The sequence below is a fragment of the Ovis canadensis genome, chromosome 14 (assembly GCF_042477335.2).
Source record: "Ovis canadensis isolate MfBH-ARS-UI-01 breed Bighorn chromosome 14, ARS-UI_OviCan_v2, whole genome shotgun sequence".
In the NCBI taxonomy this organism is placed as follows: Eukaryota; Metazoa; Chordata; class Mammalia; order Artiodactyla; family Bovidae; genus Ovis; species Ovis canadensis.
In genome coordinates this window covers 29,934,518-29,946,646 of record NC_091258.1, presented here as the reverse complement: position 1 = coordinate 29,946,646, position 12,129 = coordinate 29,934,518, and the positions used below count along the sequence as shown (strand labels likewise).

Sequence of the window (12,129 nt, the reverse complement as noted above, 5' to 3'; positions counted from 1 at the left end):
CATAAAACCCCAAAGCAGAGCTCTTTGGTCCATCTTTGGAGAGCTTCCCTGTGCCCACCTGTTGGGCCCCAGGCTCCGTGAGGACAGAGGCTCCCTGGCCCTATGTAGTTGATTCGTACTCTTTAATATCCTTTCATAATAAACCGGTAATCTACTGGGTCAAAGGGGTCTCCTGAGTTTTGTGAGCCGTTCCAGCAAATTAATGAAGGTAGAGGAGGAGGTCATGGCAACCTCCAATTTGAGCCAGTTGATCAGAAGTCCAGGTAATAACCTGGGCTTGTGACTTGTCTCTGAGTGAAGGGCAGTCTAGTGAGGCTGAGCCCTTTGTGGAGCAGAACGCTGTCTCCAGGTGGGTAGTGTCAGAACTGAGTTGAATTCGTGGACCCAGCTGGTGTCCCTGAACTGCTCGTCAGTGTGGGGAAGCATCCACACGTGCACTGGAACCGGGTCTTGGAACCCTTTTCAGCTCACAGCCACGTCAGTGAGCCTGGAGGCAGGTCCGCCCCGAGCTGAACCTCCAGCTGGCTACAGCTTGATGAGAACCTCACTAAAGGTCTCAAGCCACAACTACCCAGCTAAACTGCTCCTGTGTGCCAGACCCACAGATACGGCGAGACGACAAATGTCTGCTAACTTTTGGGGCACTAAGTGCAACTTTTGCTTTACCAAGTTTTGGAGTAATCTGTCACACAGCACTGAACAATGTAAAACTCCCAAAGATGAAGGGACAGATCCCATTTGGGCAGAAGACTGTTCCAAGAAGTCAAAGACAAAAGAACTTAGCGAAAAGTTGCACAAAGCTCAGAAGTTACTTCCTGAAGACATTACTATACATAGTGTTTTCAAAAATAAAAGAAGCCCATGACATTAGACAAGAGAATGGATATGCTTCAGATTTGGAGATGACAAGTAGCGGGGGGGAAAGAGCTGAAAAAGAATCAAAAGCACTTGTTTCTCCTGCAGGAACAGCTTCCTGTTTTGGTTACAAAGGAGCCACGCTTAAAATAACCACTGTGAAGTATGCTGAGGGCTTGAGAAGTCAATGCCAGGAAGCCACAACAAAGAGCTGAAAGCAGCTCGACAGAAGAGGATTCCTTCGGAGGAAAGGACCCAAGAAAGGCTAAGGGGAAAGCCACCCGAGCAGATGAGTGGGATGTGCAGCGAGGAAGGCCCGTGGGAATGACGCCCTTCCTCGGCATCCCCCCGCCCCCGCCTGCCCTGGCACTGGGCAGACCGGCTGCCGCAGGCAGGAGGACCCTCCCCCTCAGCCAGCACACTCCCGCCGACGGCCGAGAGTGCAGACACCTAGGGGAATCAAAGCCAAAGAAGGCAGAGAACAACGCCATAAGCTCTGAATATTTTATTTTGATGCATTTTTAAATGTGAAGTCGCCTAGAAAGGACATCAAAAGTTAAGGATATTGTTATCTGCCTGCTTCCATTATATTCCATTGATTCCACTGTCCTACATATGGCAAACGTATCAGAGAACCAATACATGCTGAAATGCAACTCAGTCAAACTGCGATCCAGACTGAACCAGCGAAAACTGCCGCAGAGTTAGATCTATGGTCTGGCCAACCCGATGTTTTGTGGTCAGCAAGGGGCCCAGGGCATCTATCATGAGGGGACAGGCATGTTTTCACTGACATTAAATCCTATTGCTTCTGACTCATACCACCCAACCACTTAACCCTTTTTCCAAACTACAGCTTCTGTTTTCCTATGGACTGGGAAGTAGATGGCTAAGCTTATAAAGATGTGTCTGTTAACAGTTAAATAGGCAAGGCTTAGTCTTTACTGGGGAATTTTGCGAAGGGACTTACACATTCAATCAAGAGTCAAATTAGACAGCTTACTGAGAATCCTACTCAACTGAGATTTTACAGCAGTCAATCAAGTGGCCCAAATGTACAAAACAAAAGCTAAAGAGATTGGCAATTCTTCACAGGTTTTTTTCCCTGATTCCTTTGTGTATCACCACTATTTCTCTTCAACCTTCTCCTAGAGGTTCCTGCTAGTTCATTAGGAAAGAACTGAAATCAAAGCTATAATGATCAGAAAAGAAAAAGTAAGAACTGACGTTATTTGCATTTGTGACAGCTGATGGTGTACGTAGGGCTTCCCTGGTGGCTCAGACGGTAAAGAATCTGCCTGGATTGCGGGAGACCTGGGTTCGATCCCTGAGTTGGGAAGGTCCCCTGGAGGAGGGCGTGGCAACCCACTCCAGTATCTCATCTTTGCCTGGAGAATCCCCATGGACAGAGGAGCCTGGTGGGCTACAGTCCATGGCGTTGCAAAGAGTCAGACACAACTGAGTGAAAATTCAAAAAAAATCAGTGTTTCAATTTGGCAAGTCTGCTGGATTCAAGTCAATATAGCATTCTCATAGAGTATCAACCAAAAGAATTAGAAAATTAAAAATATTACTTACAATAATATACACACATAACACATACATACAAGATCAATTAACTAGGAATATATCTAAAGAAAAAATATGCAAAAGCTCACCACTACAACTATTAAAACACTTAAAAACATTTATTAAGACTTAAATAAATGAAGCTAATCATGAATTAGAAGACTTGCTAATATCAAATTATCAATTCTTCCCAAACTGATTTATAGATGCAATCACAATCAAAATATCAGAAGGTGTTATTTAGCCTCCAATTACAAAGTGTCATTTATTTAGTGATTTACTGGTACAGAGTCACCAAGCTGATTCTAAAATTAACACAGATATTTGATGAACCTACATACAATAGCCAAAGCAATCTTGAAGAAAACCAAAGCTGGAGGATTTACACTACTAGGCATCAAGATCAACTGAGATATAGTCATTCTTGAAACCAAGTATGATGCTAACACTGGAAATTTCATCCCAGGCCCAAAGTACCCATCTACTGACCGTAAGTCAGCTAGTTTAACTCATTTTTCCTTTAAGTGTTTATCTGAGATCTCCATAACATAACCAAATACATACTGCCTGAAGTGACATTTTTAAAGTTTATCCATAACAACATCTAACACACCTCATGTTAAATCTGTTCATCTTTTTTTTCATCTAATCAATTTTTCAGATGACTTCTATAAGAATAGTTAAGAAACTAACATCTTGAGACACATTAAGTTTAACGTAGCTTCTCCAATAAATACTGCACTTTCCAAAAATAATTTAGAATGCTCCATCTTCTGAGAAACTTCATAAGCATTGGTTACAACTTGAATCCCTGGCTGGAGATAATTTTTGAGGAAGAAAATCTTATAGGTATTAAATGAACATATATGGTAAAAGAGTATTTGAACAAATGGACCTAAGCTAACTCTTTACAGAGAAACCTCCAAACTGTAAAACTGAATACATGGGATATCTGTGTCCTTGGCTAAAAGGCAAGCCAAAGTAGAATAAAACTGTAACCACAAACTTTTATCTTTCGATCCAACTAACATCGCAGAAAGGAAAAGGGCAATTTAGAATACACTAGTAACATACAAAAAACATAGGCAGGGCTGCTTTCATGAAATAATTCCCATACTTTATAGTTAAGTGATCAACACCATAAATAGTCCTCCACTAACACAAATCAATTAGGGATCTCACTCGCCGTTTAAATTCTATTATTTGTTCTGTGTAACTGCCAGTTAAGACCTCACAAATACAAAGACAACTGTTCACAGACCAGTATTTCTGGGCCTACTCCAGAAAGTTTGCTCGATATGCTGGAGGCTTCTGCCTGTTTTTAAAGCTTGTGGCCTGAAATTACTTTTCTTCCTGGCAGTAACTCTAAGACCAGCAATATTTTTAACATTAAAAATAACTCCCTCACTGAATTACTCGAAATTTCTAAAACAACTTTCTACTCTAATTTTAAATAATTCTTAATTTCTTAATGAGAAACTTTCAGTTACTAAGCTAGCTCCATTTGAACTTTGTGACATGAAAACCTGAAAGAGATTTTTTTTGACAGAAAATTTTCTTTTGGCTTGCTTAAGGTCATAAACATCAATTCAGAATATCTTATAATTATTTTACTAAAATCTGGAGGAGAGTCATTTACAGGTAATTCAGGGGTATCTTACAATGTAAGACCCAGCTTGGAGTCCCATATCTCCTAATAAGAAATACAATCAAAATCGTCGTCTCAAGAGACAAGTCCTTATCCTAATTATTCAATCGGACACGACTGAGCAACTTTCACTTTCACACCATGGGTGTCCTTGGTAGTATCTTAACCTAGATTTACTTAACTATGCATCATTTAGGATTTGTTCTGTGAATCATTGATTAAAAAACAAATAACCAAATAAATGTTACCATGAAACACTGTATGTTCTCATATGGTTCATAAGCAGTTTGAATAAGTTCTTGAATATCTCTAGGCTATTTTTAAAAAGCTAATATGATCACAGACATTATTAGGAATATGCTAATAGATATAATAAGCATTGTGTAACTATGAAAAGCTTCTTTAAACATCAAATCCCCATTGTCGTACAGCAGAAACCAACACAACATGTAAAGTATCCTCCAATTAAAAATAAATTTAAAAAATTAATGCATACCTCTGAATGTATTATTATAAGTTCCAAAAGAAACCATCAAAATCATAAACACAATTTCCCAATTGTGTCAAGCAGATAAACTCACTTAACTCTCTGCCTTTCTATTATATCACAGACAAGAATAAAAGGACATAGGCTCAGGTGCTGGAGGCCACAGCAAAAGAGAATATTCTAAGAATTAAGAAGGGAAACTCATGAGGATTTAGGTGTTACATTCAGCAAGGGAAAAAAAGAGAAAACTATCTCAGTTCTCCACTGTCACTCCGCTGCAACAGTGATGCCATTCTTGATAGGCTATCAAACATCTAGAGTACTTTTCAAAAATTCAGATTTCTGAGAATCTTCTGAACATGTGTTTATCTTTAAACAACCCCCCACCCCGCCACCCTGCCCACCACCAAATCCTATTAAAATGACAAGTAAGGGATTTTTTTAAAAAAAGGATAAACCCAGAAAAAGAAAAAGAAAGAAGACAAGAGATGCTGACAACATTTTGGGTAACCAGCAAGTAGATGGGCAAGAAGTAATAAACATCTAAGTAGAAACTTTAATGTCTGTGAAGGAGGTAGGTGGGGGCAGGGGGTGGTTATCCACAAAATCCTACAAAAAAGGGCTCAGGAATTTGAGGTATCCCTGAAAATATGGGTGACATGTGGGATTAAAGACAAAACATTTTTTAAACTATGTAGGAAATAAGTGACTGCCCAGGTGGCTCAGTGGTAAAGACTGCCTGCAGTGCAGATGTGGGTTTGATCCCTGGGTTGGGAAGAATCCCTGGAGAAGGAGATGTATCCCCGCTCCAGCATTGTTGCCTGGGAAATCTCATGAGCAGTGGAGCCTGGCAGGCTACAGTTCATGGCATCACATAAGAGTTGGACACAACTTGGTAACGAAACAACAACAACAATTACAGGTTTAAGATCCCTATTCCTACTCTATGTAACAAGGGCACTATCCCTTACCAACAGAAGGTGGCAGGTTTACTTTTGGGAGAAATGAACCAGCGAGGTTCTGGGCACAGTGCAAGCTGGGATGAAGCACATATGAGGAATAGGAGGATTTGGGAAAGTCTACTTGTTGGATGGCATCACCTACTCAATGGACTTGAGTTTGAGCAAACTCCAGGAGACAGTGAAGAACAGGGAATTCTGGCGTGCTGCAGTTCATGGGGTCACAGAGTCAGACACCACTTAGCAAATGAGCAACTCTTTGGATGATATTGCTGTTAAAGGCACTGTGTTTAGCAATAGAAGGACGAGCAGGAATGATGCTTTACTGCCGCTGTTCCACTGAGCTTATCACAAATTATGGCTCTTCAGCCATATTCATCAAACTTCTGTCTAGAAAGAGTTATGGAAATGGTAGGACATCTAATAAATCTCTTTACTATGAAAGAATAAAGATTCTCTATTCAAGTCATGTTTGTTAAAGCAAATTTTGGCAACCATGCAGCAGCATGGTCTTCGGTAAGAAGTTAAAACATTTTAACTTAAATATCCAATATCCATATTTCATTAAGTCGAGGAATAGACCGCTTCCCTTTTTTTCCTTGTCACCACCTCCACAATTATTTTCCTCAGAAAAAATAATTTAAATTATATCTTAATTGTGTACCTATCAAAGAAAATGTGTGAGAAAAACAAATGGTTATACACGAAGCCATTCCAGAGAATAAATATCTGCCCTTGCAGTACTTAGACAACTATGATTTTTTTTCTTTAACTGCTATAGCAACTTTCTATGCTGTAAATACTGAAAGATTTAACAGTCTGGATCAGAAAGAGACACGTGAACACCAGAAGCCAAACATAAAGTGTACCATCATTATAAGCTCGAGAAATATATCCCTAAGGCATTAATACTAAGTTATTATTCCTGCCAAAATTCTGTATTCTTTGCAGAAAAGAATCCTCTTGATACATCAACCATTAAGTTTAACTTACACACTGGATGCCTTCCCCAGTGGAGGAGCGCATGCCCTCGCTGCAAGGACCACCCCACACCGTCCCTCCACGTCCAGCTTTGTTTCCATTCACTTCCAGCCGCCAAGCCTGCGGGCGCCAGGCCCAGGTCACCCACCTTCCCCCTCAGCTGCGTCAGGACGGTCCAACCTGGCTTCTCTGTGCTGCCCCTCTGCCACTTTCACAGCGACTGCTCGGCAAATGGCCCCCAGCTTCCTGTCCAAAGAGCGGACCCCTGCCTCTCGGGTGTACCTGCCATCAGAGAAAAGATATTTTAATTTTGGCTAAACATCACCTGCAAAAGCAGAATTAATGTGATTAACAACTTTACTAAAAGAAGCGTACATTTAAAAGTGTATTACAGTTTCTTGAGTATTAACAGCCTCATCTTTAAAAATTCCTCAGTATTCTTATTGCTTAAAATATTCAGAAGTAATTCCAGCTACCACTTTTCCTTTTATATAGAGTATCTTGAACTACTACCCGATACTTAAAAATGAATTATTGGCTCTTCAATTTTGCAGCACATAAAATATCATTTACTCTTTGATATGTATAAAAGCTTTCTTACAATTTGTTGATTTAAGAAAATTCTGACAAATTTATTACATGTGGAATACTGCTGAAAGAATCAGAAAAATAGAATTTTTTCCTAACTAAAGCAAAAAATAATTTGAGACAGAGAATGGAGTCTTAACCTGGAACTGTGCTAATTACCAGATTCAGTGTATTTTCATTGTAGAGACCTTCTAAAGAGAGAAATATGCTAATAATGCAAGCAGCATGATTCAGTGGAAAAGGTTCTAGATGTAGTTAAGCAGAGCTGTCTTAAAAAACTTCCATGTTAGACTCAAATTCCGTAAGCCACTTCATAATCCTTTATACAGTACAATCAAGTTTGGCACCCAGCTCTGAGTGAGTTTGAACACACAACATCAGCTAGAGAATGCAGTTTTATCTGGAAAACTGCATCTGATTAGGCAGCCAACACACAGTCAAGACTCTGGGAAAGCAGTTTTTTAAGTTGTGAGAAAAGACAAAATTCTTGGCTAAACACTCTATAAAGTAAAAAGTGTATTTCAATCAAAGGAATAGAAGGATATAGGAATAAAGTCCATATTATACACATGCATGTAATTTCAGTAAGAAAGAAAATAGGGAGGCACCTTAAAAATAAACCAACATGTAAAAACAAAAACCCAGTGTAGCTTCCTAGACAGCTATTTGATGAGCTCAGACGAAAAGGTCTGGACAAACGATAAAAGAGAAAAGGCCTGAGGATGCTTTCAGAAGGATGGCGTGAACATGCAGAAATGGGACCAGGAAGCTGAGAATGAACTTGAGCTTGCCAAAAATAACAAGGACATCATCAACAGCGAGATTTTTTTTTTAGGTGTTTAGAACAATAACAGGCTAGGAACTAAGGCAGACAGTATAATATTAACCTCGACTAGAGGAAAGTAGACGTATCAACCACTGGTTTGGTTTAGCATTTTTGAACCAAAAGAAGAAGAAGCACCAATGTCAAGTACTAATTGGTTAATGTTTCCTACCCACAACTAAATGATCGTGAAGCTGCTAATTTTCAGAGGACATAAAACTAATGCATTGGATGATAATCAAGATGAAAAAAAATATCAATTTGCTGCAATGGTAGCTGAAACTAACATGGATATTAAAATATATATAACTGTAAACTTCTACATTTGGGCTTTAAAAAACTCAACCCTATAAATATAGAATGAGACAGATCAAGTGAATAAGAAATTCATATGAAAAAGAACTAAGGTGTCAGTAACTATATTTACAAGAGACAAGAAGATAACCTAAAAAAGCTAAGACTCTGGAGATACAGTCATAAAATAATAATAGAATAAGACTAGTGGTCTTTTTTTTTTTTTAATTCCTTATTACTGTTTAGCTGCTAAGTCATGTCCAACTCTTTGCAATCCCATGGCCTGCCAGGCTCCTCTGTCCATGGGATTTCCCAGGCAAGAATACTGGAGTGGGTTGCCATTTCCTAACCCACAGCGGTCTTCTTATACTATGAACTGTTTAGGCTACATAAGACACACTGAGTTCTACTCTGGGTGTTTATTTTAAAAGAAACACTGACATCAGAGCAATCATTCCGAAGAAAACTAATCAGGAAGGTGAAAAGTCTTGAAAGTGGGTCAAGAGGAATGGTAAGGAGAATAGGAATATTTAGCCTGAAGAAAACTAGATGACTTCTAAGACTCCCTCCTCTCCTCCTAAACACTACAGGTCTATGACTACAACACAGTAAAAATTAAAAAACTATGTCCTAATCTGGGTAACTCATAACATACCCAAAACTTGCCTGGAGTAGTAAATACCTGTGCCTTATCTATGAATAACAGAATTGCTCAGAGAAATTTCCTAATGTTCGTAGCTTTTAACAGCTGATGTTTTGAGCTAACAAGTATATAAAAAAGAAATAGTTCTCCAGGCAACAACTGGCAAATAGAAATAGCGATTACTCTTTGAGTCATTAGTATTTATATCCAGATAAGCTTTGAATGGATATTTTTCTGTATATTCATATTTTACAGATGGGGAAGCGATCAAAAAAGGTTAAGTAAGTTACTTGTTGAAAAGTTACCCAGAAACATCAGGCGTATTATCTGGAATAATGATATTTTTGGAAGACACTGGCCCAGAAATCACCTACTTTATTTCCCCTGGCATTATCCACATAGTAAATCACAAGTTAAGAAAAGGAACTCCCAGGTCAGATTGAGTCTTACTGTTTCATAAGTAAATTTAAACAGACTTCCAAATAGACTTCCATAAGAAGGCTGGATTAGATCAAAAAGCAGTCCGACTAGCCAAGCTTTAAGTCAAAGTTCAAAACAGAGGGAGACTTCACTTCTCTTGAAAACCTGCGGTTACTGGGATGGGGCTGCAGAGTGCTGGCAGCCTGACACTGTTTGCCAGATGATGCAACAGAGCTGCAATGCTGAGCCAGGAAAACTGTGAGAGGCTACTGTAGACAGAAATTCTCAACAGGATATATTTTCCATTCAAACATACGATCCATAAATTAGACTCAGCAGTACTCAACTCAGATAATTTATGTGCTGCTTGCTACAGGCTTAACCACTTGGTAGCTAACTTGGGAAAATACCTTCTCTGTTGTTCTGGCGTTAATTCCAAAGATAAAAACACCAAGGATTTTAAAATATCTCTCGAAGAAAGGGAAAGAAAATCTGAACAACTTCTAACAGCTGTCTGAAAGGACCATCTCACTTCCCAGGAGACTTCAACTTTCAAGGTTCTGGGATATAAAAAGGTGTCCCGGTATTTTCCATGTATTTGGCTGTTAATTGATCACATTAATCCCCTACATTGCTACTGTAGAAAAGCTGAGATTCTGGCTCCACTAAAGTCCTTAGTTAGCTATGAAGATACTCTAAATGCTTTCCCTGTGAATTTCTGCCTAATACAGAGCCCTGTGTAAATCAACAGTTCTGGAAATGCTTGCTGGGAATCTGCTGGAGAGGGAAATGGATGCTGTTGAGTTGCCAGTGAAATAGGAATCTCCTTTTCATATCAGAACATTACTGAAGCCCCCGGATGGCTGACTGACCTGGTGATGATGTCAAGAGTAGTAACCTGAGGGATCTGAATCTGCTGAGGAGTCAGCCCATGCTGTTCCAGCTGCTTAGGGATCAAGTGCCTGTGGGCGATCTCTATCTTCTCCTCTTGTGTATACCCTGGAAAAGAGGTCACCGTGCTTTATGATTATTCACATGGCTTCCACAGGGCCAGGCTTCATTAATAAATCCAACACAGCGCAATGGGTCTTGGATTTAGAATGGATTTAAGCATGACTTCGAGTAAGAGTAGAATAAATTAATCTAATTGCCAATCAGTAATTGCTAAACTTTCCAACTTTTTCGCAAACAAAACAAGCACTTACTAAATAAGCACAGTGTTTGAAAGTCTTTTGATTAAAATGTTATCTCTCTTAAAGAGAAAAAAAAATCTCACTTTCATTAAGATAAAGATTTAATTTAAATCTCCTTAATTTAAATGCAAGTTTTATTTTATTATTTAAAAGAAAAATAAAGCCATCCTTTTTCTTTAGCATAATTTGCTGCGTAATCGAAAAAAACTTACAACAGTAACAACAGAGGCTTCTATTAAGACTTCAAGGGAAGAGCCGAAAAATTGGACTTTTTCCAAAAGTCCAATTGTAAATTTTAGCAACAAACAAAACAGAAACTAAGACGTCTCTGTAAGAGTTTTTTCCTTACATGTTGGAATTACATAGATAATTTATATGTTTAAAATACTTTATGGTCTTATCTACTTAAAAGTCTCAATAAGTGTAAATTTACTTTCTGTTTAAGTCCTGTAAGATGAGTGTCTCCTATAATGATTGCCCCCTTTCCATTTAACAAGCAAAAATTTAAAAGATGGATGGACAAGGAATCTATTTTTTTTGTATAAAAAGGAGACTAAAAACCACCAGAAGAGCTAAAAGATAAGATAACCAAATCTGCAGAAGGAGGTGACATCAGTGTCCACCTCCGCAGCAGCGGTCCTGATTACTTCACTTCACGTTAACATGTCTTAGGGTTTTTGCCTTAATTTGGAGTTTCCATGCAACTAGGTCTCGTTACTTATTTATTTTAGTCTTATAAATAAGCACAAAGCAATTTTGAAATACTCCACCATATTTTAAAACTACAGGATCCTGCAGGGTTCACACATAACTAAGAAATCGAATTATCATTTACTTGAGGGTAAAAATATACTTCAGTTTAATATGAAATATATATTCAGATTATATTTATTTTTATCTATTTTTATTTTAAAAGATACCCACTGACATTTGATCATTTCTAGGGAGAAGTAATTCTGAACAATTTAAACAAGGTTGAAAACACTGGGATTTATTTAGTGTTAGTAACTAAAAGGGGCTTCCCAGGTGGCAATAGTGGAAAAGAATCCACCTGTCAAAGCAGGAAACACAAGAGACACGGGTTCTATCCCTGGGTCAGGAAGATCCCCTGGAGTAGGAAATGGCACCCCACTCCAGTATTCCTGCCTGGAAAATTCCAAAGGAGCCTGGTGGATTACAGTCCATGGGGCCACAAAAAGTGACATGACTGAGCAACTGAACATACACACAACCAAAGGACTTTTTTAAAAACAGTCCTGTGAAGAAGACATGGCTAAAAAAAAAAAAGTATATAAGTATTGACAGATTCAACTAAAAAGAAGAATTTGAAAGCACTCTGTAATTTTATATAAAAATGAGGCCAGCTGTAACAAAGAGAAAGTTTTAGGATCTACTTCCTAACGAGAATAAATGATTAGATGTTCTAAGAGATAGTAAAAACTTCCAAATCTGATAGATAGGAAGCTACATTGGCAATGAGAAGATCTATTTTTGGTTTTTAGACACATACTTTGAAAAAGTAAATTATTTTATCTATAATTTTAGAAATTGCTTCAAAGAATATCTTATTTTCCATAAAAATAATCAGTTTTTAATGCTAAGTTGAATCTGAAAGTGTTACAGAACATACAATGTATGTTGTATAGAACATAAACACACTCTTATCTGT

General features: G+C 38.4%; 1 protein-coding gene across 1 annotated transcript in view; it reads right to left on the bottom strand.

Moving 5' to 3' along the window:
* The window catches only part of LONP2 (lon peptidase 2, peroxisomal), an 81,604-nt gene that overhangs the window by 26,385 nt on the left and 43,090 nt on the right, over window positions 1-12,129 (bottom strand). The window contains exons 10-11 of the mRNA XM_069552740.1: window positions 10,140-10,266; window positions 6,648-6,781 (exon numbers count right to left, since the gene is read on the bottom strand). Of these exons, the coding sequence (XP_069408841.1) occupies window positions 6,648-6,781; window positions 10,140-10,266 (261 nt within the window). The remainder of the gene's footprint in view (window positions 1-6,647; window positions 6,782-10,139; window positions 10,267-12,129) is intronic.